Source organism: Spermophilus citellus, assembly GCF_964194105.1.
Source record: "Spermophilus citellus genome assembly, chromosome: 5".
In the NCBI taxonomy this organism is placed as follows: Eukaryota; Metazoa; Chordata; class Mammalia; order Rodentia; family Sciuridae; genus Spermophilus; species Spermophilus citellus.
Window position 1 is genome coordinate 56,943,331 of NC_138186.1, and position 27,036 is coordinate 56,970,366.

The 27,036-nt window shown below is 49.6% G+C and overlaps 1 protein-coding gene across 22 annotated transcripts; it reads right to left on the reverse strand.

Moving 5' to 3' along the window:
* Positions 1–551: 551 nt before the first annotated feature.
* Positions 552–26,897, reverse strand: UNC5CL (unc-5 family C-terminal like). Of its 22 annotated transcripts, XM_081295149.1 has the most exons (14): positions 26,643–26,897; positions 24,353–24,415; positions 23,651–23,757; positions 23,419–23,524; positions 22,533–22,689; positions 21,421–21,751; positions 9,279–9,723; positions 8,508–8,808; positions 7,591–7,853; positions 6,840–6,941; positions 6,533–6,600; positions 5,670–5,770; positions 5,426–5,539; positions 552–4,027 (listed from the first exon to the last, which is right to left on the reverse strand). In XM_081295149.1, exons 6-14 carry the CDS (start codon positions 21,424–21,426, stop codon positions 3,805–3,807), a joined length of 1,623 nt encoding a protein of 540 aa, XP_081151275.1. In that variant the 5' UTR covers positions 21,427–21,751; positions 22,533–22,689; positions 23,419–23,524; positions 23,651–23,757; positions 24,353–24,415; positions 26,643–26,897; the 3' UTR covers positions 552–3,804. The 22 variants fall into 22 exon arrangements, 13 of the variants coding, with proteins under 13 accessions (XP_081151275.1, XP_081151276.1, XP_081151272.1 ...); XM_081295150.1 differs by lacking the exon at positions 23,419–23,524; XM_081295146.1 differs by lacking the exons at positions 22,533–22,689; positions 23,419–23,524.
* Between the last annotated feature and the right edge of the window lie 139 nt (positions 26,898–27,036).

Below are 27,036 nucleotides of genomic sequence, written 5' to 3' on the forward strand. Positions count from 1 at the left end.
GGAAGAGCCCATGGGAGACCATAATAAAACAGAGCAAGGGTGTCAGGGGAGGAAGGTGGCCTTCATGGGTCAATTTTGAGCCAAGCAATGGGATAAAGGCCAAGGAACCAACCCAGAGTGACCGGCAGCCCCGGTGGGGTGGAAAGAAGAGAGGAGAGGACAAGTAGAGCCCAACTCTGAAGCCTTGCTTCTACAGAAAGGGAAATGAATCTGCCTGACTGATCATGCTGGACAATGTTCACACCGAAAGCACAATCTACCAAATGCTTCCCTCTAACCCTTATTCATGGGTATAATTTAACTACTCATATCTACACCCAAATTTACCAATCGGAGCAAAATACAGTTAATAACAAAGAAAGACAATTTTCTTCTTTTTTTCTACATTTTTTATTGGTGCATTGCAATTATACATAATTCCCTGTACAGATTCACGGTTACATATTTGTACATGCACATGACATGACCAGATAATTTGGCCAATAGCATTCCCCAGCATTTCTCCTTTTCTTCCTCCCCCTCCCTGTTCTTCTACTCCATTGGTCTCCCTTCAATTTTCATGAGATCACCTTCTGAAACTTCTTTTTTTTTTTTCCTTTTTCCTCTCTAACTTCCACATATGAGAGGAAATATGTGATCTTCGATTTTCTCAGTTTGGCTTACTTCACTTAACATGGTGTCCTCAAGTTCCACCCAGTTGCTTACGAATGACATAATTTCATTCTCCTTTATGGCTAAATAAAGCCCCATGTACACAGGTACTGAAAGCAAAAATAACCAAAATGGGGACAGACCTCATCGGATCAGCAAGGCTTTCTTTATTAAGCAACGGGAATGGCACATGTTCAGGAGAGAAAATGGAAACTGGTTACAAGAGGGGTCTGATTTTTATAGGGTTTACGTGGATCTTGAATCATAGCAGAATGCATCGTTTGGCCAGTCAGGGGGAACACTTGTGCAAATTCAAAGCCCAGCTCAGGGAGAGCAGTTATGAATACTCAAAGCCCATTGTGCTGGGAAGTGGTGAAAGTCTAGAACCCATTGTTTGCCTGCTCCCTCTGGGAACCATGGTCCTCCTTTCTCCTTGGAGGCTGTTGGTCCCTTTTCCCCTGGGGGTTGCTGTTTTCCATCCTTCAGATACTACATTTTATTTATCCACTGATCCACTGATGGACACCTAGGCTAGTTCCATAGTTTGGCTATTATGAATTGTGCTGCCATAAACATGGGTATGCATGTATGGCTACAGTATGCTGATTCTTTAGGACAAATACCAAGAAGTGGTAGAGCTGGGTCATATGGTGGTTCCATTCCTAGTCTTTCTAGGAACCTCCATACTGATTTCCATAGTGGCTCTACTAATTGACAATCCCTCCAACAGCATAAAAGTTCCTTTTTCTCAGTTGGTCACTGTGGCACAAGCCTATAATTCCAGCAACATGGGAGGCTGAGGCTGAGGCTGAGGTCTCACTAAGCAATTTAGTGAGACCATGTATCAAAATTAAAAAGGCTGGGATGTGACTTAGTGGTAAAGTGCTTCTGGTTTCAGTCCCCAGCACCCAAAGAAAAAGGACGTGTTCCTTCTTCTCCACATCTCCTCCAGCATTTATTATTGTTTGTATTCTTGATGGTTGCCATGCTAACTGGAGATGACATCTCAGTGTCATTCTGATTTGCATTTTTCTAATTGCTAGTGTTGAACATTTTTTTCACATATGTGTTGGCCATTTGTATTTCTTCTTTTGATAAGTGTCTATTTGGTTAATTTGCCCATTTTTAAAATTGGGATGTTTGTTTTATTTTGTTTTTTGGTGTTAAGTTTTTCTGAGTTTGTTATATATTCTGGATATTAATCATCTTTCAGAAGAGTAGCTAGCAAAGATTTTCTCCCATTCTGTAGGTTCTCTCTTCACATTCTAACTTATATCCTTTGCTGTGCAGAAGCTCTTTAATTTAATGCCATTCTATTTATGAGCTCTTGGTATTATTTCCTGAGTTTCAGGGATCCTATTGAGGAAGTCACTGCCTACACCTATGTGTTGGAGTATTGACCCTACATTTCCTTCCAGGAGTTGCATGGTTTCTGGTCTAAATCCTAGGCCTTTGATTCGAGTTGACTTCTGTTTAAGGTGAGAGATGAAGGTCTGGTTTTATTTTTCTACATAAGGATAATCAGTTCTCCCAGCACTGTTTGTTCAAAAGGCTCTCTTTTCTCCAATGTGTTTTTGGCATCTTTGTCAAGGATCAGAGGACTGTATCTGTGTGTGTTTGTTTGCCTTTTAGTCTGTTCCATAGATCTATGTGTCTGTTTTTATGAAAAGGCAATTTTCATACTTTACTATACAATAGGATTCATTATAAAAAAGCATTAATATTTTTAATTAAGTATAGAAGCAAACTGTTAGGGTTGCCAGAGAGACTGCTGTCCCTTCAACAGATTAACAACACCTGTTTGCAAACAAAAGCATTGCTAGAATCCAGTCAAATCTTCTGTTCTCCTTTCAGGGCCAAGCCTATCCATCTCTTTTGTATACAGTGTCTAACACACAGTAAGTGCTAAATAAGTATTTGTTGATTGAGTGGGAAGTTCTTCCACCCCTTTCTTTATTTTCTGACCCTAATCTGGGTCTTGTTTCATGGGTAAAATAGCCCCATTCATTCCTGGGGTAGCCCAGTCTCTTCCAATATGCGTAACATTGGTTTGGATACATTTGCCTGAGGGGAATGATTGAGGATTTCAAATACAGAAAGAAACCCACAAAGACAGGGCACAGGAACTGGGTAGAGAAAAAAGATGCTAAGGCAGTCAGTGAGCAGATTTAGAGATGGAACAACGGCAGGAAATAGAGGCAAAAAAAAAATGAAGTCAGAGACTTAAAACTCACACAGTTGGAGGTGAAGAGATATAAAGACTGGGCAAGAATGTTAATCTTGCAGCTTCTTCTCAGCTTGAATGCTTTATGAGAGAGAGAACTGCAGAGAGGGGAAGACAGGCATGAGCTGGAACATGAGAGGCAAAGGAAGCGAGGGGAGATTGTGGACAGCAGATGTGACTGCCCAGCTCTAAAACCTTCCTGCCACCCTCCCTCATGCCCACCCGGGCAGCTCTTTAATGTCTCCGGTCTTCTGTGCTTGCTCTTGGCTCCTACTGTGCACAGTTGAGCTCTTTCCCCTAAATCCAACTGAACACCACCCAACATCCTCCCTAAAACCCTCTCCTTATCCCAGGGCCATATTCAACGTCCCTGCCTTCTTGACTCCTAAAACATAGCACAGTCCATAGCAGACCATCACACCCCCTAACCACAGGTACCTGCTATTTTTAGAGTTTGCCCTCAGCTCATGTGAAGGTCATCTTGATTCCTGCAAGGAACCTGTGCTGGTCAAGGTTCAAGGCCTCACCTCAGATACTCCAGTACTCGCCAGTGCCCCAGCCCAGTGTTGGGTCTTACTAAGTGTTCAGTGAACCCTTGTAGACTAAACTGTTGCTATGCCGTGCCCATGGGGCAACCTGGCAGACCACTGGTCTATGAAGTAGCTTCTAAGAGGCTGGCCGGACTGGGGCCATCTCCTGGGCTCCCGCGCCCCCTGCTGGCCAAGAGAGGACCTGCACGCAGAACAAAGTTTGTGGGCGCAGGGGCGGTCGGGGTGCAGCCCGCGGGTGAGAGCGCTCTGGTATCTTGGATGGCCTTGGTCATGGACTGTGGCTTCTGAAGAGGACTCCGGGCACGTCCATCGAGCTGCCATTTTCTTTCTGGGCAGAGGAGCACACCCCCGGCTTCCCCCGCCCCCGAGAGCAGACGCTCAGAGCTTCTCGTCCAGCTCCAAGCCCTGGTTCTCCAGGGCGCTCCCACGGGCGGGGGCTGGGCTGCCTCTGGGTGTCTGGCTCAGGTAGTTCTGGATGACCGAGGCGCAGTCCAGCCGCTCCATGGCGGTCATGAGGTCGTACAGCTCCTGCAGACTGCCATTCTGCTCCTCAAACAGCTCCAGGATGGCGGCGGCGGGGCTGCGCTGGCAGGACAGGAACCTGGCCCGAGCCAGGAGGAGCGAGCTGGGGAGGGGTCCCCCTCTCCTCCAGGCACAATTGCGACCCTCCCTCCTCTCCAGCCTAGCTCTGGGTCTCCTCCTGCTCTCCCTACGGTCCAGGGGACTTGGGTAGCCTGAGGCCCCAGGATCTTAAAACCTCAGATTGTTGGGGCTCAGAAGCTAACTCCCCGGTTCTGCTCCTCTCTGGGCCTCAGCTGCTTGGATGAAAGGACCTCTGAGCTTGCTCTGATATCTGTGATTGCCTTCACCTCCCCCATCACAAACACACTCCTGCCTCACCCAGGCTCTTAATGGCTCCCCTCTCTGTCTCCCAGGCCACAACATTCTACCCACCAGAAAGGAAACAGTTGCTCTAAACCATAGCTTTTATCATGACCCTCTGCTGCTCAAAAATCTTCCAGAGTCTTCTGCCCACTAAACAAGCCAGTGCTCCTGACTTTCTGGCTCACCCCGGCCCTGGTGAAGCCCTGCCTTTCTGACCCTCACTCCCCTCCTCCCACCCTGAGCCTCCTTTCCTGAGGCCTGTCCCTGTCCCACCTTGCACACACCACACCCACAACCACCTCTGCTGCTCCCCTCAGACAATGGCTCTCTTCTCTTCCCACCCCTCCTCCCTGAAGCCCTAATTGCAGGTTCCTCTGGTCATAGCTAGCTCTTCAGCTATTGTGTATTTTCCCAGTGTGGTAGGCAACTTAGATGCACACAAGCGGGCACAAAGATCACTTGACTTTATTTTTAAACTCTCTGCATCCCTTACTACACAGGATATGAGCTCCTGAGAGCTGGGACTGGCTGTCATTCTTGTATCGCAGTGCTAGCAGGACATAGTGGGTCTTGAAGAAATGCTTAAATAAGTGGCTGGTTTTTAAACCCACCATTTTCAAAGTCCAGCTGTAGCCCCATCTCCTGGGAAAGCCTTCCCTGACTCCTGCACTCACAGCCTGGGTTCTGGGACCTGGTTCAGAATTATTCTATTATTCCATTATTCAGATTTCTTTGTGAATTCCTTTGACAGGGACTGTGGCTGCACTGCCACCACAAATGCGAGTTATTGAGTGAACACATGCCAGGTGCATAGCCCCATGCTTTGCACACACTACCTGTTAGTAATCACGAGCACCCAGTGACTTGCATGATAATTGATTCATTGTTAACTCATTTATTGTGACCTACTAAGAGCCAGGTGTTACTCTAGGTACTGAGGATACAGTGATCAGTAGAGCTACCCTTCTACGGAAAAGAGGGTAGGGAGTAGCTACTGTTATGTTTTAAGTCATCCCCTTATCTGTGGTCTAGTTCCCAGGGAGGATTCCCTACCCTGAGGATTCCCTACCCCTACCCACCGGCCACTTCCATCCACAGATCTTGCCCTTCTTACCGGATCTTCATGCCACAGAGCCCCAGGTGAGAGGCCAGTCGTCTCCAGTCATTGCCTGTGATGCTGTTTGGCTCCAATAACATCTGCAGCTGCTCAAAGAGCTCTGGGGGCAGCCTGAGCCAGGGGGAAAGAGTGTTCTTGGAGGGAAGGATCAAAGAGACCCCCAAACGCTGTACTTGCCCTGTAGGTGCTGGGGAAGGAATCCCAAACATCCCCCAGGCAGAAAGGTCACCCCTCACCTCACCTATTGCACAGGGGCGGCTGGGAGACAGGGGGTGGTGCTGCCCAGGACTCTTCCTCTGATGCCTGGAATCTGAGGATCTCCATGTACTTGGTTTCCAAGCCCTGAGTTCAGGGAAGGGCAATGAATACACTTGGGGTCATAAGACATTCCCCTTGGAAGAAGCTGAGAGCCTACCCCCATTTCTTGTGTCTCTGATTCAGCCTGTGACCCAGAGCCACTTTACCAGGAGATAATGCCCCACCCAGCCCTCTCTTCCTTCTAATTCACTGACCCCAGAACCCCACATTCAACCTCAAGTTGAACCACTGAGCTCTTTGGGGACTGGAACACGAAGACCCATACAGGTGCATCCTAAGCTGCCAGGAGAAATCCTGGATGGGGTCATGGGGTGGGGGGAGATACCAAACTCAGGCGCTTGTGCCCCCTTCCCTCCATCCCACCTTCCTCCCAGGAGACAACATCAGGGTCCCTGTCTACCTTCCACTAAGATGAAACCCCCCGATTTCTTCGTATAGTCCTTTGAGGCTGTGAGATGGAGGAAAGAACTAACTCCCTCCCACCTACTCCAGGCCCCCTTCCTGGTCACTCTCCCACTGGAGATACCAGGCTTCGTCTCTCAGATGTAGGCACCTAGGAGATACCAGGTCTCCTTGCTGCCTCAGTCCCTGAGGTGGGAGAAGGGCTGATCTACCATCTGGTTCTGTTCCCTGCTGGATTCCTCCATTGACAGACAAGGGAGTGAGATGTCTGTTCTGTGGATTATGTGATTAGGACCATACTCAGCAGGTACCAGACCCCTGGCCCACCTTACCTGGGACTTGTCACAGGCCCTCCCCTCCTTCTGCCCCTCAATAACAACTCACATCCTGGAAGGTGTGCATGGTGACAATGATCTCATTGGTTGATGCTGAGCAGTCCTCGTTCTCATTGACTAAAAAGAGGAGGTAGAAAGTGACAGATGTGAGAGGAAAAGACTTGGGGTGAGAGGGGAGGAGAAGTCAAAGGGACTCTACAGGAACACTAGGGCTCTGAAGAAGCAGAGGCTGGATACTGCAAAGATCTGCAATGACTCCCTTAACAGAAAGTCTGTGTGCACAGCCCAGCGTGGAGCTGCAGAATATCAGGGTTGTTGGTGGGTGGGAGCAGGAGGGTTCGGGGCTCCTGGACTACCTGCTTTTCTCCGGAAGCAGAAGGAGCGGAAGGGGCACTTTCCATGCCAGATGTGGAGATGGGGAACCAGCTGACTGCTGCTGTCATCCACATTCTCCCAACCTGGGGAGGGGAGAGAGGGCAGAGGGGCTCAGAAGGTGGGGCCTTCTACAAATCTTAAAGGAAGTTGTGGGAAGAGTAAAGTGAGGAGGGTCTCAGTGGATGGAAATCTCCAGAACCTGGGCAGGGAACCAAAGGGGTCTTGTACCCCATTCTCCCTCTTCTCCCTCTCCCTGCAGCCTCCATCCCCGATCCAGCCCCGAAGCAGCCGTGCACCACCACCGTGTGCCCTGCCCGCAACCACACAAATATAGTGTGGCATTTGCCCTGGGCAATGCCAGCAGCCCTAGCATAAGGGCAAGAGGGTCCAAGGAAAGACTGGAGGCCCTCTCCCGTGCCAGTTCCACCCAGGAGGACAATAAAAGCCTCCACCTTCCCCTCCCCCATTCCTTCAGGGTACAACACCACCCACCTCCCACCTGGCATCACCCTGTCCTGGGTGGGTAGCAAGGGCTGGGCACACAGCAGAGGGAGGAAGAGGACAAAGCCTGAAGCTCCTTAGCAGCAGCAGAAACCAGGGGGTCTCCTTGCTGCTGCTGCTGGCCCAGGAGTCCAGGAAAGAAACTTAGGGTTCCCAGCCCAGGGGGCAGCCACGGACCCCTCTTTCTCATGGGGCTCCCTGCTTCCAGTTCCCAGGCCCCACCCGCCTCACCCTCAGAAATGTACTTGAGCTTCAGGCACTGGTCACCTCTGGCCCCAGTGAAGTCGAAGAGCTGGCAGGGCCCGCGCAGGCGCCCACCGTGGGGCTGCTCGTTCGTCACCGCCCACTGCAAGGCGCAGGGCGTGTTGTTCAGGAAGTAGACACGCAGCTGCAGGTGGGACTGCCCAGGCACCAGCGGCGAGCAGAAGACGGCCAGCTGCAGCCATTTACGGGCAGCCTGCCCCACAGGTGCCTCTAGCACGCAGGTGTACAGGCTGCAGAGGAAGATGGTGGCAGGGACTGGCACGAGAGGGCCGGGAAACGCCAGACCCCAGTGCATCTACCACCAGGCTCCTGTCACCTGAAGGGCCCAGTGCAGGTCTCCCAGGAGGTGCGGAGAGCACTCCAGAGGGACCTATGGAGAGGATCTGGAGAGGGCTGGACTGGCTGCTAGAGGTGTCCCAAAGTGAATGTGTCCTGGTGCCCCTCACTGAGTGCAGAGGAAAGCCAATGAGTATTCTGTGGCAGGGAGAGTGGGAAGGGAGGCTCAGGATCCCCATGCTTGTGAGGGGGCCCCACAAATGGCCCTGCTCTCATCAACAAGAGGTAAGGACATGGGGAATCAGACACCTTAACATTCCAGAAGGTCAGAGATGGAGGACAAACATGAGTTGAAACTGGAGGGGACAAACTGGCCTCAGTAGTTTGGAGATAGTACTGGACAGAGACAGTTGCAGAGAGACCCTGGTAGGAATGGAGCAGACCCCCTCCAGGCACAGACACTTCCAGGCAGGCAGAGACAGGAGTGGGCTGCACCGCCCCGGACAGTGTTGGAAAGAAACAAGATGCCATGGACAGCAGGACAGAGGCCCAGAGAGGGACACGGGGGACATGGGAGCAGGAAGACAGGCCAGTGGGCAGGTGCCTACCTGAAGTGGGAGAGGAGGATGCGGCACTCATCCAGGGATGTGTGGGCCCCCGGCCGACCCAGGGGCCTCCAGGCCTTGGCATCTAGCAGGGAGGTGTCGCTACTGTAGGTGCGGGCGTAGCTGGGCTGCTGGGCACAGTGCTTGAACGTGAGGGTGCAGGGCTGCAGAAAGGAGGCTCCGTGGGGGCCACATGCTACCACAGGGCTCACCAGCCCCTGAGACCTGGACAGTGACGGGGCATCTGACAGGTCCCACACCAGAATCAAGGATACCCGCTCCTGGCGGCCCACGGCCACAGCACCTGGGGAGATGGAGAGTTGAGACGGGTCTGGTAGGCAGGCACCCTTACCCCGGAAAGAGGTCAGCCAGAGTAAGAGAGTTGGTAGGCAGGAGCCCAGGAGAGGCCCCCAGCAGGGCCCAGAGAGGCCACATGAACGAGACAGCCATGAGCTGACTCATGGCCTAATCCTAAACCAGTCAGCGCCCGATCTTCCAGGGCTGCTGCTAACCCATACAGGGCCTTGTGTAGATTTGCAAACCGTGCTCTTCCTTTTATCTGAGAATTGTCAACGCATAGTGTCACTAGAACAAGGCACTTTACTTCCACCTGCCAGGAAGCTGTCACAAAAGATAATATGTCTGTCTTTGGATCCAATAAGGTTATACTAGAAAAACAATTTTCAAAATTAAAAAGATGCCTATGAACAGATGTGGTGTCCTAATGCACAGTTCCAACAACTATATGCCGAGGAGGAGGCTGGGAGTGGCTACCTGGAGGGATGTGCAGGGAAATGCCTGTATCCTGGAGTATCAGGCAACCGCCACGGTGGTCCACCTCTCGAGCCGAAAACACCAACAGTTTGTTCATCAGCTGGCGGATGATGGTCTGGCCCTGCGTGGGCGTGTGCAATTGCTGGTAGAAGGCAGCTATCTCTGGCAGTGTGGCTGGTGGGCACTGCCTTGGAGCATCGTATTCTGGTAGTGGAGTGGACGGGGACACTGGCTCTTCTTGCCCATCTGGCTTCAGACAGGTCCCCAGCAGCCAGCGAGAGCGATACCAGCGAAGGCACTGAACCAGAAGGAGAGCACTCGCCACTGGGATCCCCACCAGCAGGAGGAACTGGGAGGGCTGGAAGGAACTCTCCTGGGGGCACATCCGCCTGGTCACTAGATGCTGCTGGCTCTCCTGCACCCAGTGCCAGTCAAGGCCAAGGGCCTAGAGGAAAAAATGGGTTGAGTCAAGACTTGTAGAGGCCAAGACTTGGCTTCCATGTGGCTGCAGTGAAGGAGCACATTCCAGCACAGCTGCCGGATCAATTCCTTTCATAGACCTTCACCTCCCCCATCTCTCTCTCTCTGTCTCTCTCTCTCTCTGACAAACTTTTCATGACCTAGTACATCAAGATAAACTCCGAGGCAGAAAGAGTTTACATTTAGACAATGAGTTCAAATGCTATCTAGGGCATTATGGCTGGGTATGCTTATCTGATTAGTATACCTCAGTTTCTTCACCTGTCAAAATATCTACCCTGGCCAGGTGTGGTGGCATACTAGCAACTCAGGAGGCTGAGTCAGAGTATCACAAGTTTAGAACCAGCCTCAACAACTTAGCAAAACCCTGTCTCAAAATAAAATATAAAAGGTGGGGGGGTGGGGGAAGCTGTGGATGTAGCTCAGTGGTTGAGTGCTTACCTAGCATGAGTGAGGTGTTGGGTTCAATTCCCAACATCACAAACAAAAAAAAAAAAAAGGAGGAAAAAGAGGACTTTATCTTGATCTGCAAGTGGCTGATACAGCAAAATCTTAAGTGAAAAAAGCAAGACACACATAGGCCTCCTTTGATCTCATTAATGTAAAAAAAAAAGGCATAGGCTGGGGGCATGGCTCGGTGGTAGAGTGTGTGCTTAGCATGTGAGAGGCCCTAGGTTCAATCCCCAGCACTGCAAAACAGATAAGTGTATATGTATAGATATGGGTTTATGGGTGTGTGTGTGTGTAGATATAAATGTGCAGAGAAAGATTTGGAGTCGTCGTGTGCAATAAAAACAAAATGCAAGCCAAATATGTAAATTTAAGTGTTCTGGTGACCACATTAAAAAAAGGAATAGGACAAATTAATGTTATTTTTATTTAACCCAATACATTCAAAATATTATTTCAGCAGTCAATTAATATAAATTTATTGCGATATCTTCCATTCTTTTTCCAAACACCAAGTCTGTGAATTCCGTGTGTATTTTACACTTAAGGCACATCTCAGCTGGGACTTGCTGTAGTTCAAGTGCTCAGTGGCCACATGTACTAGTGACTGCTGTCTTAAGACAGTGCAGGTCTGGAAGGATACCCCCCCAAACTCTTCCCACTGGTGACAACTAAAGGCCATGGAAAATTGAGAGGGCGGAAGATGTGAACAAGGACTACGAATGGCACCAAACACGTATTTTATGTAAACTTTATCATTCTTTTCCAAAGTTATTAAAGGTGGAGGGGAAATGTCCCAGGCGATCCTGAGGATGGAGGGAAGTCCTGTGATATCCGTGGATGATAAGCACTGTCCAAATGTGTTTGTTTCTTTATGCCCCTCCTTCTGCCAGAAACTCCCAAGGTAGCTCCCAGGCAAACACACAATATAACATGAGTAACAAAAGTTAAAAGTGAAAGAAGCAGAAAGAAAGAAAGAAAAACAAAGGTGGGGGCCTGCTCCTCACAGAAGACTTCCCAGCAGCCTCCAGTAGAAATGCCAGCTCTTCCTTAATCCACCTTCAAGTCCCCCTGATTTCCAACACCCCCTCACTCTATGGGATAGGTTCATTCTGGCTCCCACTTTTCCCACTTCTCCCCACCTGCCTTGTGTCCCCTCTGCAGCCCTCCTGTTCAGTAGAACCTCTCTGGGTCACCAACCCTCCCTTGGCAGTCTCTTCCCCCACTCGAATCTCTCTCCACCGCCATCCCACCAGCCTGAGCAGCTCTTGATCATCTGCCGCCACATGCAGCTCTCCCAAATGAGTATTTCCTGAGCACCGGCTGTGTATCAGGCACTGTGGGAAGCTCGGTCCTGTCAAAGATGACGTCTTACTCAGCTCTCAAGGAGCTGCTGAGGGAGTGGAATTCATTCACTTGGCGGCTGAGATCTGTGAGGCAGGATGTGCTCCTTCCAAGTCCTCAGAATCCCCTCGGGTTGATTCACCAGGATCTCCACTGAAAAAGTTCTGGCATCCATTACGTCCTGCTCCTTCTCTCACACCACCCACCTGGAGCTGAGGTTTTGCCTACCTTCTTTCCTTCCCCAGGAAAACTAAGCCCCCTTCCCACCCTCTTCCGACAGGGCAGAAGCTCCTCTATGTCCTCGGGATGGACTCAAGGCGGGGCCTCTTTACCCGGCTTCCTCACTGAAGATGTGGACCAGAAGGGAGGCTTGCATTGCCCCCTGTGCCTTAAAACCTGACCCTGTGGTCAGTGTACCAGCCTCTTCAGCCAGCCTGCCTGCAGGGCACACAGGTGACTCAGGTGAGCTGACAGTGCCCCACATCTGGTGGGAAGGTGGATTCGAGCTACTCCTCAGGTTCCATCCCTTTCTTTTGGTTCTTCCATATTCATAATTTTAACACCGCTGCCCTCTCCATGGCTCATCTCATTTGATCCTCAAAGAGCTGGTGTTATTTGTATCTCATTTCATAGATCAGGACGGACGGGGACTATTAAGCACCAACTGAAGACAGAAAGGAAGGATGTGCCAGGATGACAAGAACTTTCAGAAACACCCCTCACCCTCCCCGCCCATCCTTTTGTCCCAGGTCTTTCTTTCCTCCTCTAGAGGGAATGAAGCTGGACAAGAAAGAAATAGAAATAGAGTAAAAAGAAATAGAAGGACCTAACGGCACGCTCTTGGTTCCATGAGTGATGTCCTTTAGCCCCTGCCCACCAATGCACTAGTGTCAGGGGACCAGCCAGCTAGTGGGAAGGGAAGGGGGGGACCCACTTCGTTTCTACAGCAACAACCTTCTTGGGGCCTCCCAAGACCAGAGTCCAAATCCTCCCCACCTCACTGGGTGGTGCAGTGATGTCCCTTGGCCCAGCGTCCCCACCCAGAGTAGCTGGTATGTATGTACCACCCCCAAAGCCTCAGGGGCCCTTCAAGAGGAGACCATTCATTTACCTAGCAGGTTAGCTCCTCCCCCAGCTCAGCCCTGGGGCCCCAGGCTGAGAGCTCTTGCAGACTGCCTTGACCCTCAGTCCATCCTCCCCCTAGCCCCAGGAGGGGAAAGGGTCCCCAGTTTTGCTGAACAGAACCTGCAGCACTACAGTTATTCAAGTATGGTTTGGAGCCTCCCAACTCCATACCGGCCCCCCCCCCCCACACACACACACACATCCACTCATTCCTCCAGTTTGTCTTGCTCCAGGCCCCAGATTGTCCTGAATAGCATTTCCCTAAAATGAGGGCCCTTGAGAATCCCGCCATCGCCTGTCCCTAGGTAGTTGCTTTCTCCAGCACAAAGATCCAGAGTCCTGCTGCAAAGTGCTGCTCAGATCTGTTAAACTCAACCCTTCTCCCTCATTGTTCTCACCGCACCTCCCAACATCTGCTAGATCTCCGGTTATCATTACTGGACATAAAAGCACTGGAATGAGTGAGGCCGCGGCTGAGTCACAGCCAGCGCTCATTAGCGATGCCCACATTTCTACAGTGCACAGATCAGCCCAGCAGCACCCAGCAGCAGGGGCCCTTTTCCTCTCCTGCCACAGAAGATCCCCACACTCTGGCCTCGCCCCTCCCCTGAGTCCAGGTGACCCCGCTGCAGTGCCCACCCACTCCAGGTGCCCCAGAAAGGGGCTCACCTTTCTGGCTAATTCCTCCCAGAGGCTGCTGGCTTGTCCCGGAACAGTAGTTCCTTCTCTGAGAAATAGACAGGTCAGCCAGACTGTGTCAGCCAGGCCAGCCTACAAGTGGAGGTGGGCGGAGAATCAGGTAGGAGTGGCCTAGTGCTTCCTGGCCGACTCCTGCCTCCCAGCGTCCATAAGGAGTGGGGGAGAGTGTCCTTTTCTATTGGCAAAGTCCAATAGAGTCGGGGTAGGGGCCGAGGATCCCAGGAGTCAGTCGATTTAGCTAGCAGAGTAGGTCCAGAAGGGAGGAGAAAGGGAAGGATTCACCTGGGTACAGGCCGTACACCTTGAAACCCCTCCCTACGGCGCCCCCTGCTGGTGAGCGACTGCCCCAGCCAGAGGTTATTAAAATGAGAGAAGGTAAGAGAAGCCAGACTTCGCCAGAGCTTCTCAAATTACAATGTGTGCATGAATCACCTAGAGGATCTTATTAAAATGCACGTTATGATTCTCCGGAAGTCTGGATTGGGCCTGAGGCTCTGAGGCTGTAAGAAGTTGCAGGCGGGTGCCAATGTACAGGTCAAGGGAGCTTAGCATATAGCCCGCCCCCTCCTGCCCAGGGAAAAATGCGGATGTACAGGGAGGGCTACTGACCCACACGTAGCCGGTGGCATTGGAATCCGCTTCCTACCCAGTGTTGGTACCACTCCCCGCACTCAAGAGTTAGCAGAGACACTGCCCCTTGGGGGAGAGCTGAACTTTGGGGCTGAGCCCTTAAGAACTCTGGCCAGGAGAGATGGCACCACTAGAATGAAAGTGCCTCCATTTGTGTCCCTGCTGTCTCCTACTGTCGCCTCAGCTTCAGGTGCAAACAGATGTTGCATAAAGACTTGTTGAATGAATGGCCAGCGGAGAGAGAAGAGGATGTATTTTGGATCCCAGGTGACCTGCATTTTGGCTATGTAATTTTGGGCAATCTTTAACCCCTCTGAGCCTCAATTCCCTGGTCTGTCAAATGAGATAATAATATCTATCTTGCATAGGATAGTAGTTATCATTTATTGAGCTAGTAAATGAAAAGCAAATACCACAGAATGGGTGCTCAATAAATGGAAACTGTTATCACCATGGTCTGGCCTGCCTCCCTATGGAATCATGGTGAGTTCCTGCAACCTCCAGTTACCATTTCCCATAGAAAACAAGTAACTTCCCCTTTATGAGAGCAACTGTTTTAGATTCTGCATGTAAGTGATATCACACAGTATCTATATTTCTGTGCCTCGCTCAATTCATGAGACACAAATGATAGGATTTCTGCTTTTTAAGACTGAATAGTATCCCAGCTCTTAGGGTGATTCCCTATTGGTACTTGTGAAAAGTGCTCCAATGAACACAGGAGTGCAGGTATCAGAAGGAGTGCCATATGGGGAGAGGTTGATTAACAGGTACAAAGTTACAATAAGACAGCACTAATTTTTGCTGCTATATCACACAGTACGGTGACAATAATAGACAATAATGCATTGTGTATTTCAAAATCACTAGAAGAAAGAATTTGAATGTTCTCACCATTAAGAAATGACAAATGTTTGAGGCGATGGTCATGCTAATTGCCCTGATTTGATCATTACAAAAAGTATGCAAGAATTAAAACAGCACATGGTACCCTATAAATATGTGCATTTATTATGTCAACTGGAAATAAAATACAACTTAACAAAAAAAGATAAGTGGTCACTTCCTCTGCTTTTGTCTCAGTTGATGATTCTCTAGCCTCTTGTCCATGACACAGCCCCCTCCCTTCTTCTCCCTTCCCTGTCAGGAGGGAAGAGAGAGAGAGCAGCCAGTTGGGAAGAAGACCTCATGCTCAAATGACCAGCAAGGAAGGGGTGCCTAGAATTTTGACATGAAAAAGAGGGGAGGGGTTAGTTTTTGCTGGATGAAGCTCTGTCTGAGTCACACAGGAGACTGGACTTTGACAACAGACAGGGACACTTTCCCTTCCCCTCTTCAGGGTGACTGGGAGGTAGGACTCTTCCAGGAAGCACCAGGCCACTCCTGCCCAGATTCCCCACCCACCTCCATGTCTGCTGCCTTCATCTCTGAGTCATGAAGTTCTAGGGCTTTGTAAAATATCTGTCAAGCTCGAGTTCCAAGTCAGGAAAGGTCATGCCAACAAGAAGCCTGTTTCAGGGTCTGTGTTCAAGAATAATGAACTCATTTCCAAAGTTAGTATCTGTCTCGCTTGGGGACAATCCTGGTTACAGAAAGGCACTGAAGAAATCCAAAGGTCCCTACCAGCCCTATAGACACAGATCTGGTTCATAGGATGCAAAGACCAGAGGCATAAATGGGATCCTAGAGGGGGGTGGGGGGCTGAGCTATCACATGAGGGCCAGCCCTTACAGAGCCAAACTGTCTTAGTCAGCTGTTTTTACTGCTGTGACTAAAAGGAAAAATTGTGACCTGACAGGAAAAATTGTAGAGGAGGAAAAGTTTATCTGAGGTGCTCAGTTTCAGAGGCTCAGTCCATAGAAGGTTGGTTCCATACCTGGAGGAAGAGTTGGGGAGGGGAACCAGCTCACTTGATGATCAGGAAGCAGAGAGGGACTCCACCCACCAGATATAAAATACATACCTCAAAGGCACTCCCCCAATGCCCACCTCCTCCAGCTATACCCTACCCACCTTCAGTTACCACTCAGTTAATCCTATCAGAGGATCAATTCACTGATTGGGTTAAGGCTCTAATAACCCAATCATTTCTTCTCTAAACCTTGCATTTTCTCACACCTGAGCTTTACAGGGCACACCTCACATCCAAACCATAACACAAACCCTTAACTATTCCATGAAGGGGCTCCCTCCAAACACCAGGCACCAAGGATCTATAGCAGGGCTAGGAGTATAGATCAGGGTGGAGCACTTGCCTAGGGTGCATGAATGCTTGAGACCCTGGGTTTGATCCTCAGTAACCCCCCCTCCCACACACACACACACACACACACACACACACACACACACACAAGACTCTTGAAGACCAGGGGAACCCCTGGTGAGAGAAAACTTTAGGCCCCTGCAAGCAGCAGCCTGGACTCCCCAACTAGTGTTGCTACCTTTATCATTTGAGAAAAGTAGACCAGCTGGGAGCCCTGCTCCCCCTTCTTCCTATCCCTTGGCCTCTCTGCCTCCACATATCATGCACCATCAGACACTGGTAGAGAAACCTTGCTGCCTGCAGTGAGGAGAGCATGAGGCCTGGGGAAAAGGAAGCCCTGGGAGCGGTGGGTAATGGGAGAAAAGAGGATATGGGAAGGGAGGGGCGGTGAAGGGAACGTCCAACACAGGAGAGAAAAATAGGAAAAACTAAGACAGGAAGTTAGAAGATGAGCAAATGGATGGTGAGAAGCAAAGAAAGACAAAAAGATGCACAGGCAGGCACGCAGGGTAGCCCTCTCCTGGAAGCTTCCAGGACAAGTGTTCTTGGCAGGAAAGGATGGATTAGGTTGTCACTCTAGAGCATTGGAAATAATTGGGTAATTTTCCTTCAAATCCAGTCAGTCACAGGGAGGTGGCTGAAATATTGAGCAGATGAGAAGAATGATATTGGGTGAGGGCCTTGGTTGAAGGAAGGTCTATCCCTTGTCTCACATGCAAGTGACATGCAAAGAAAGCAATAAGCAATTGAGCACGGCAGCTTTTTAATCAAAGATCAGGCTTTTGTTTCCTTGAGAGTCAGGCCACAAGAAATCGGACATTTGCATTTGCAGCTCAACCCCCTGGAATTAAAAAGAGGTGGATGAACTTCATCCGTATGGCTCCAGCAGACAAGAGCTAAGGCTTCAGACAGGGGGCATCCCAGTGCCAGTTGCCCCTGTGTAGATCTGCACAGGAGACCAGAGTATGCCAGTCCAACCCCGTGAGGTAAGGCTAGAGCAGATGGACTGGCTCCCTGTGGATAGAAATGGCCAAGGAATCTCTGGCTCCTGCCTTCAGAATGTGGTCCTTCCAGGTTGGTTACTGTCAGCTTAGGTAAGGCATCATCCTCTCAAGGACCTGGCCACTGTGGGAGAATGAAAAGATGGTCATACCTGAACCTGACCTCCAGAAGTCACATACACCTAGAAGGAGGAAAGCCTCCCACTTAGAAGAGGTACCAATACTGGACAGTGTCCTCCAGGAGCCAACTGAGTGGTGTGAAGAAAATAAGTCCCTAGAATCCAGGAAACAGGCAAGACACCGGGGCCAGGGTTGAAGGCGGTTCAGAGCAGCAAGACTGGAGAAAACCCTCGGTGCCTGCCTGGAATCCCAACCAGCCCTCTTCTTCCACTCTCTCCAAGTCTCCACTCCCCTCCCACCAGCTCCCCCTGGCCCTCAAATGAGGACCATAATGACTATCCCACATTTTAGTTCACAGGGCTCCCTCTTGGTAATCAAGAGTCCTTACGCCAGAGGACCTCCTCCAGATGCCGAGGCACAACCTCTGTTAAGTGTTTCTATCACCATCTCTCTACTTGGGGTGGAAGGACCTGGGAGGGACCTTTGGGTGGCCCCTGGTCCCACCCCTTAGACTTACGCCCTTTAACTCACCATAAGCTGGACTATAATGATGTTCTTCCTAGCAGTCCACAAACCTGATCTAGTAAGACACGTGGTGGTTGTAGCAGAAGCAGTGCAGGAGGAGGAAAAGCACCAGGCCCCGGAAGCAGATCATTCAGATCAGGGACATGCAGGTAACAGGATGGAAGACTACTCAGACCTCCCACAGGGCCCTGGGACTTGGTTCTTTGGGCTAGAGTATTGCAGAAAAGTGGAGGGGCCCAGCTCTCAGGCAGCACATAGACCCTATCTCTCGGAGCCAGCCCTGCAGTTCCACCAGCTGCTGCACAGGTTTCATGCTGAGTAAAGTGCTGAACCACACCCCATCACCAAAGTGGCCACACTGCTGCCGACACCCTACCTGTCAGATCCACTATGAACACTGCCATGACCTGCCACCTGTGGAGAAACAACCTGTATCCACTGCACCAGCCTCAATCCAAAGCTGAGAACAGCAACTGGGACCCCAGGGCATGGAAGAGGAGGCAAGAGTAAGGAGAGATTGTGAGCAGGCTCAGGAGCAGGGACCCATTGTGTCTAATATGGCCACTCTCCTGGGTACCCTGGTACTGTTTTTCCTTAGAATTTAGAGATCTGGGAAAGAGGGAGAAATCTTTCAATACTTAAATATGAAATTCTACTAATAACTTTGAAAGTATGATGCCAAGTGCACATTTGAGTGCAGGATGTCCAGGGCTGTAGAGTGGGCATAGAAGCTTCTGCCCCTACATGTGAGTAGACATGGATGGGTGACCACACCTGGGGGAGGGTAGGTACCATTTCCACCCTTCTCAAGCCCTCCCAAACTCAGCATGATGGTTTAGCACTTAGATTTGTAATTACATGAAAAACAAAACCTTTTTAAACATTACATAAAAGCAAAACAGGGAAATAAAGTAAAAAGGATACTAATGTCCCATGTTAAGGTTAAAGATTATATAATTATATATTACATAATACAATACTAAAATATTATAACAATATAACAGTTATAACAATACTAAAATACTAAAATAACAAGCTAAAATGTATGTCATGCTAAGATTTTATGTGATTATCTCTGATGTAAGATTACAGATGCTTTTTCTTGTTTTCATATACTCTTATACTTCCAATTTTTTATATCACTTAACTATTAATATAATAAGGAAAAAAGTGAATGTAAGCCTTAGGGAGCTGGGAGGTGAGTTCAGTAGGAACTTCTTATCCAGCCTTCTGGTTTCTCCCTTTCTCCACCCTCTCCGTGGCTTTTAAATTTTTGTCTCCACCCTCCTATTTTCCTCTACTCTTGTTTCAAAGTTGCAATGGTGGCAAGGAGTGGCTGTCCTGGGCTGCCTCCCCAGTGTCTGCACAAGGCCAGCTGGAAAGCCCCATATGTCCTGTAGTCAGGGGGCCTCCACCTGCTGCTTGGTGGAATCACCAGGAAGTTTTTAAAAATACTGATCAGACTCTCCAGGGATGAGGCCAGGGCATTGATGGTTTTAGAATTCCCCAGGACCGCCTCTGCTACAGCCAAGGCCGAGAACCCTGGCTTAAAAGTGTGCCAGAGCCATTTTTAGCATTTTTAAATAGACATGTTCCTGGGGCCCCAGCGGAAACCTGTGGTTTAGACCTTTTGTGATGAGCTCCCCGCATCTTTAGATTTAACATGATCCCCAGGACTTTTGTCAGCTGCCTACGAAAGTTCAAGGGCTCAGGACATAGAGCATTTCTCAGGCCCTGTTTAACTTTGACAATCTGTGGTTTTCTGAGAAGGAGCTTGGGGGTTCAAACAAACAGTCCTGTAGGGTGAGGCTGAAGACCTTACAAAGAGGGCAGCCAGGCAGCAGCAGCAGCATCTGAGAAGAGAATGAACTTGCTCTTTTCAGAGCTCACCCAGCCTCCCCTCCTCCACCAACAGCAGACTCCACCCAGCCAGGCCAGTCACCTGTGTCCAGGGAAAGCAAACATAGGTCCCACCTACCTTTGTATCTGCAGCCCCAGGGCAGGGAAGGACACAAAGTAGATACCCAGACCTACTTTGACAGATTGAATGGATTAATGAATACACTGTCACACTTAAAAAAAAAAAAAAATGCCACCACTCCCACCCTTACTTTGGACCAACTGAAAAAGAAGGGAAGGTCTTTAATAGTTTTGGAAATCTCTGGTTCTAATCTGCAGCCAGATGGAAAACTGCTGCTATAGAGCATTGCTTCTCAAAGTGTGGTCCAGTGGCCTTCCGGGGTACTTACTGAGGTGCAGAATGCAGCCCAGCTCCAGACCCAGGGAGTCAGATCATCTTGGGGAATGAGGATAATATGGTACAGTGGTTTGTAGTTCTGGCGCTGGAGTCAGACCAACTCGAGGTTGGAGACTGATTCTGTCATTGATTAACTGGTTACCTAGCGCAACCTAAGCTGTCTGTGTTTCATTTTCCTTATTTCTAAAATGAGGACCTCACAGATTTGGGGGGGGGGATAAATGAGATAATGGCAGAGAATAAGTTCTCCATAAATGTCTGTTGTTCCAGGAGTGGACCCCAGGAAACCACCTGGCTGGTAAGCACCTGCGGTCCGATGCAGGCCTACCCTACTCCAAGTTGCAGGCAGTAAGTAAAGTACTTCCCAAACCTGACAGCTAGCAAATTGGAGCCTCCTCCTCAGGTCATGAGCTAACCTGGCCATCATCACAGGCACAAAACAACCAACTCTTACTTATTCTTGTATATCTTATCTTTACCTCAATCAAATTATTAAAAGCTGCTTTTAGATTGGGTGTGGCTTAGTGGTAGATCACTTGTCTAGCATGCACAAAGCCCTGGGTCTACCCCCAGCACCACAAAAAATAAAATAAATTTTGCTTTTGGCTTAACTTATGGCTCCATTTATATATATTAACTGTTTTAAACTTTTAAATTTCCAAATTTCATTATAAATTCTGATGGACAGAAGATGGGCCTGGGAGCCACCACTGCATGGCTTCTTATCAAGCTCTGTTCTCACTGTGGGACCTTGGACAAGTCAACACCCCAGTAATGCCTACTGGTACTATTATCATTACATACAGGCATTATAATATTTGCTGGGATTTTATTCACATAACTAGTTAATTCCAGAAGTTAAGCTGATCCTCCAAGAAGATGCACCATGTCTATGATATGACTCTGACCTCCCCAGGGCAAGAAACCAGCCACAAACCCAGCTGTCAAGACTCACAGTCCTAGAAAGAATATTAACTTGGGCAGTGTCCCTAGCCCTCGCTGGCATGAGCCAAATTAAAAGGCTTCTTGGCCTTGTACAGAAATTCAGCATGAAATGAAAGGGTAGGATCCCAACCCCAAGCTCTGAACCTAAAGATCTGACCCTAAAGATCTGTCCTTAAAAATCCCCCTCTGCACCAGCTCCCTGATCCTAGGCAGAAGGCTCTAATTTCACAGTCTCTCAATACTTTGGGGCCTCTTGCCCTTCCCCTCCCCAACTCTGAGTTCAGAGACTAGTCTGGAACAGACCTGCATTCAGCCTCTCCCCTCTTGTCACCAGAGTTGTGCCTATAAAAGAGTTGGAGCCACCTCTTGTCTTTGCCAAATGTATGCCATCCAAATCACATACATGTGCTTCTTTGTCCTTGGGTAGTATTATTCCTTATGCATAGGAATGGGTGTCTGAATATGATTTATTCTGTGTGGGCGGGAGATACAGACTCCTCACAAGGCTGAGCATATCTCTCACCCCATGGCTGGAGAGGTGGGGAGAGGTAGGTGAAAGAACAAAGCCAGGTAGTGATATATTTGTCTCTCCTCTCTTTCTTCAACAATTTGCTCTTCCTCTCTTTGCCAATTTCTGCAGAATGGAAACATAAGAGAGGAGAGGTAAGATAGCAGACATGTAGGTGTACATCCGGTGGGCAGAGGTCAGTCAGCTGGGCTGGGAGGAGGCAGGGGCAGGAAGTGCACTTCAGGCTCCTGCAACCCTCGGCAGGCAGAGCTGATGGCACAGAGGCCACCCTCCTCGTTGTCAGGCTTGGGCCAGGCTCCAAAATTACATCTTCCTCTGTGGGTGGCTACCACCCACTCTATCTCTTGAGGCTCTCCTATACCCTAAGCTCAGTTTCAGAATCTTCCCAGAGTTCCCCTTTCTTGTAGTGCCAGGAATCAAGCTCAAGACCCTTTTGTAAGGATTTTACTGCTGATCCTCATTAGCAGCTCATTAAGTACTCAGTCTACAGCTGGACTTGTTGGGGACTCCCTCAGACCCCGAGCTTCCTCTTCTATAATCAGGTAGAACCCCTGAAACATTTCCTCTGCCCTCCAGCTTTTTAAGACCCTTCATAAGCTCAGGTCCCCTCTTCTAGTGTGCAAGCCAGGAGAGGCCTCCACAGTGTCTATTCAGGGTCTCATTCTTGACCTAGTGTCTATGTCTACAAGGTCCCCGGACCCACACAGAAATTGTCCACTCAGAGGAGCACGAGAAAAGCCCCCTACTCTTGCACCTGGATCCACTCCAACAATTTACTCATTTTAAGGGCTGGAATTCTCTCAGAAGTTGATTGCAGAGTTTATACTTTGTCCCTGTAGGTCTGTTGGCCTTACAAACACTCCTTCAAAGGAACCGTATTAGTCACCTTAATGGGTAGATTCTTATCAGACCACTTTCTTCAAAGACTCAAGCCAGGTAATGTTGAGGGAGCTGGGCAGAGCCAGGAGTGGCTGCTGGAATGGAGGATCACAGTGACCAGCACCGAAGTCCTGGGTGTCACCATTTTCCCAGGGCAGCGTGTTCTACAAGGGAAGGCAAGCGCTGTGTCCTTTACTGAAGATTGAAAAACCCGGTCCACTCTGTGATTCTGGTGCCCTCGCCAATCCCAGCCTCAGACTCTGGGAGACCCTTGGCCTCCTTCCCTGTCCCTGGCCAAGGTGGCTTAAGGCCCTGGACACCCCGTGTTTATGTCAACAAAGTGGTTTCCAGAGGGGGCAGACTCTTGCCCGCCAGGGGGTGTCTGGTGCCCGTAGCCTGTTGTTTGTGTACCTTGTCTCAGTAGTGACCGAAGGGGCAGGCACGCCCGAGCTGTCTCTGGGGCAACACTCTGTTGGGGTTCCAGCTGTCCCTGCACATAAAGCACCGACTCCAGCCATGCACCCCCAAGGTATCTTCTTTCAGAGTGAGAATTTAAACTTTCCTCTGAGGTTCTATTTTCCATTAGCCCTTTTCCTGGCCTCTCTGCTCCACATCTAGCCAAGGCCCAAGGAACAGGCAGGCCTGACCTCATCCCCTCCCTTTCATCCACCAAGAGAGCCCCTGAATGTTTTCTGAAATAATCATGGAAAAAAATGGGACGGGGAGTGGCTGGCTGCAACTATCCAGGGTCTCACCCAGTTCCTTCAGGGACAGGAGCCCACAGAGAAATGTGGGAGAGTTCTGTTAGCTTTCTCTCCCCACTCACAGTCATGTGGTGTCGCTATCCCTGTATCCCCGACACACACACGTACCCCTCAATATCAAATACTTGCCAGAGACTGCTCTCCCTGTAAGAGCTCCTGTCGGGCCTCTCCAGCTGCCCCAGCTCCTTCTTCCCCTCCTCACTAGCTGGCCTCAGGAATCCTGGTAGGGTAGGGACTGAACGGCAAAGGGTTCAAGAGCATGACACTGGAAACAAATAGCTCTGCTTCACTAGTGGCATGCCACTTAACCGCTAGGTCTCAGATCCAAGATCTGTAAAATGGGCGTTCTAACAGTACCTACCCCAAACATCCTTGTGAAGAGTGGATGAATTAATGTGCAGGTGCTGAGGGTATTGTCCGACCAGCAGCCAGGGCTGTGTTAATGTCAGTTCACTGCTCTCCTTGTTACTGAGGTCCAGGCAGCATAAGATGCAGGAGGAAAAGGCTAGGGTTAAACTCCAGCACACCACTGAGATCCTGTGTGACCTTGAACAAAATACCTCACTGCCCAGTTTCCTCCTGTGCAGGAGGGCATTGATAGAACCTTCCCCAAAAGGGGTAGGGGTAAGGGACAGGGCACCCAGCCCCCCAAAGAGTGTAGTAGCAGCTGCAGGGGAGGAGCCAGGATCTTGGCACCTGATCCCCCAGATTAGCTGTTGTAACTCTGGGGCCAGTGGGGGGAACTGGTCTGACTTGGAAAGGAGAGCCAGGAATTTAGGTCTACAGGAGGAGCCATAAATAGCCAGAGCAGGTCAAAGGGCCTCCAGGGTTGGGGTGGGGGGGCATGACAGGAGGTGCTGTGGAAAAGGAAGCTGTCAGTCATCAGCCTCAAGGCACTCTCCCACGAGTTATAGGAAAACTATCCAGGGGTATGGTGGGGGCAAGGGATCCAGGGGTATGGTGGGGGCAAGGGATCATCTCTTCAGGGAGAACAGTCAGAGGGACTCCCTCTGCGCCCTCTCCCAGAGCTATTAGGAGAGTCAGAAAGCTCACCACCACTTACCTGTGCTCTGTGGTCTTTGCCATCCCCCCAACATTGTCCTTCACTTTGATTCTTTTGACCATCCTGGAGGAGACAGCAGCAGTTAGCCCGTGTCATGGGAGGAAAACTGAGGCCCAGAGATGCAATTTAGCCAAGATCACACGAATCAGAGGCTGAGATAGGATTGTGAACACAAACTGTTCTTCCTCCTAATCCAGAGTTATACATGAAAGCCAAAATGTAAGAACCTGGGCTGGGTTATAGCTCAGTTGGTAGAGTGCTTGCCTTGCGCGCACAAGGCCCTGGGTTTGATCCCCCACTAAAAAAAAAAAAAAAAAAAAAAAAGTAAGAACCTGCCCTCAGGAACAACCCAACCCCTACCAGGAAGAGTAAACTGACAGGAGTCTTCCTGTCAGAGAGTTTTCCTTGTCCTTAGTTGATCCAAGCGCATCAACTAAGGGATAAGGACTCCTGCTTCAAATGTGTTAGAGATGTTCATCAGCCCTGGAAATTAGGCTGAACTTAGGCTCAGAAGGCCTGGACTCAAATCCTTGGTTTTGCTTCAGATCCCTAATGTGTAAAATGAGGGCATCATCCACACCCATGCTGGGGTGAGGTCAATGCCTCAAGTGTCATAAAGACTGTAAGTCCCTGCTCATGTATCTCTGTATTCTTGGTATTTACTACACACAGAAGCCCTTGTTAAGTGTTAATTAAATAAAAGGATGAAGTAAACTCTTCGTAATTAAATGCTGTATGTTGTGTGATGATAAATATTCTTTGCTATTCACCAGTTGCTACTATCTTTTCATGGTGGACATGGGCACTATTCCCTCTACCCTGTGCTTGATTCCTTTGGGAAAATGCCTAAAAAGTAGTCTCTGGACAAGAATTAGTAATGAGTCTAATAGGCCGGGTGACATATAACTCACTGTCCACACTGAGACACTTTGGGGAGTCAAAGGGTTATGCCTAGACAGTAAGGAGGGAGCATAAGTGACCAGGCACCCTACCAACCCTGCACCATGCTGCTCGGAACTCTCTGGAGGCAGGAGTCCTCTGTAACCAACAGTCCCGGCTGCTCCTAGGCAGACCCTTGGAAAGGTACCCTATGTTCTTAGCACTGTCCAACCCCAAGTGAAGCTATGTTCAGGCCAGTTTCCTAGTGTTTTTCCATTCCTCATTTCAACCTGCAGATGACCCTGATCCCTCCCTTTCATTTTCCCGAGAATGTTCTAGTGTTTGGGTTTACACTGCCCCAAACACAAAGACTTATGACCTGGGGAAGCATCTGCATCTTCTGCTGCTTTTCAGCTCAAGGGCTTTTGCTTTTCCTCTCTGCAGTTTCAGCAGGCTTCTAACTGGTCTCTGCTATTGCTCCTTCCCACCACTGGCCCGATCTCAATCAAGCAGCCAGGGGGATCCTGCAAAAACTAAAAGTTGGAGCATGTGTTTCATCTCTTTAGGGACAATGGCTTCCCATCTCACCCAAAGAAAAAGCCAAGATCCTTAGAAGAGTCCACAGAGCCCCAGTCTCCTTAGCTCATGCTCTCCAACCCCGCCCTCTCTCGCCTTCTCTCCCAGGACTCTGCAGCCTTTGCCCCCTTGTTCCTCAAACACACTAGGAACATTCCACTTCAGGACATTTGCACCTGCTACTTCTCTCCTTGGAACTTGAACTTTCCCTTTAGAGATCCTTATGATTAGTTCCCTTGCCTCTTTCAGATCGTATCTCAATTCTTGTTCCCTGGCTAGCCTATGAAAACGCAGTCTCACACCTTGCCCCTTTATCTTCCCTTCCCTGCCTTTTCTCCTTAGCCTTTAGCAACACCAAACATCATAAAGATAAATATTTTACTTATATTATTTATCATCCAACCCCTGCAAGCTCCATGAGGGCAGGGACTTTCCTTTTCTTTGTTCTTTGCCATCATTTCAATACTAAAACAACACCTGGCATAGAGCAGATGCTCAGTTAAATATTTGTTAAATGAATCAAGGATTGACTGAGAGGGAGCCTCGCATGCAGGCCGAATGTTTGTCTTCTGGAGTAAGACAGTCTGTGAATCTCCCCGTGTGCAGCATGGGTATAGCACACATGGTCTCCCCCAGCAGTAGAGACGTTAAGTCTAATCTCGTGTGTAGACCACTAAACTCACCGCCAGGCCCATTTAAAATCTTGGTCAGTGCGCAGCTCCTGTCACTCCTATTCCATTGGCCATAGCATCGTGGGTTCACAAAAGCCAAAGTAGCATCTACTCCCTTTGAGTCACAATTTACACACTCTTCCTAAATCATGTTTTTATCCTACCTCTCCTTGGGACTCTTCCTCCCTGAAGCCAGGTTCCCCCAGTGAAAATGGCTGGGCTCTCTGCACCACCCCCTCAACAGCCTGCTTGAAACTCTGAGCTTCTCCTCGTAATCTTCAGATGTCTGCCCCGTGGTGGCCCTTTCACAATCTCCCCTGTGAGCTGGGAAAGTGGGTTGGAAACAAAGGGCAGAGGGAGAGGAAGGCAGGGAAGAGCAGGCCTCCCATGCCCACCTGCCAGCTTCCTGTCTTTTCAGACTGATAGATAGGGGATAGTAATGGCCAGAGTTTCCATTCCCCCACCCTGGCACCCTCTGTCACTCAATTAAAAAAAGATAGAGGGAGAGGGCCTGGGGGAGGGGCAGGAGGCCCTGGTTATAAAGCCTGTCACTGAGGG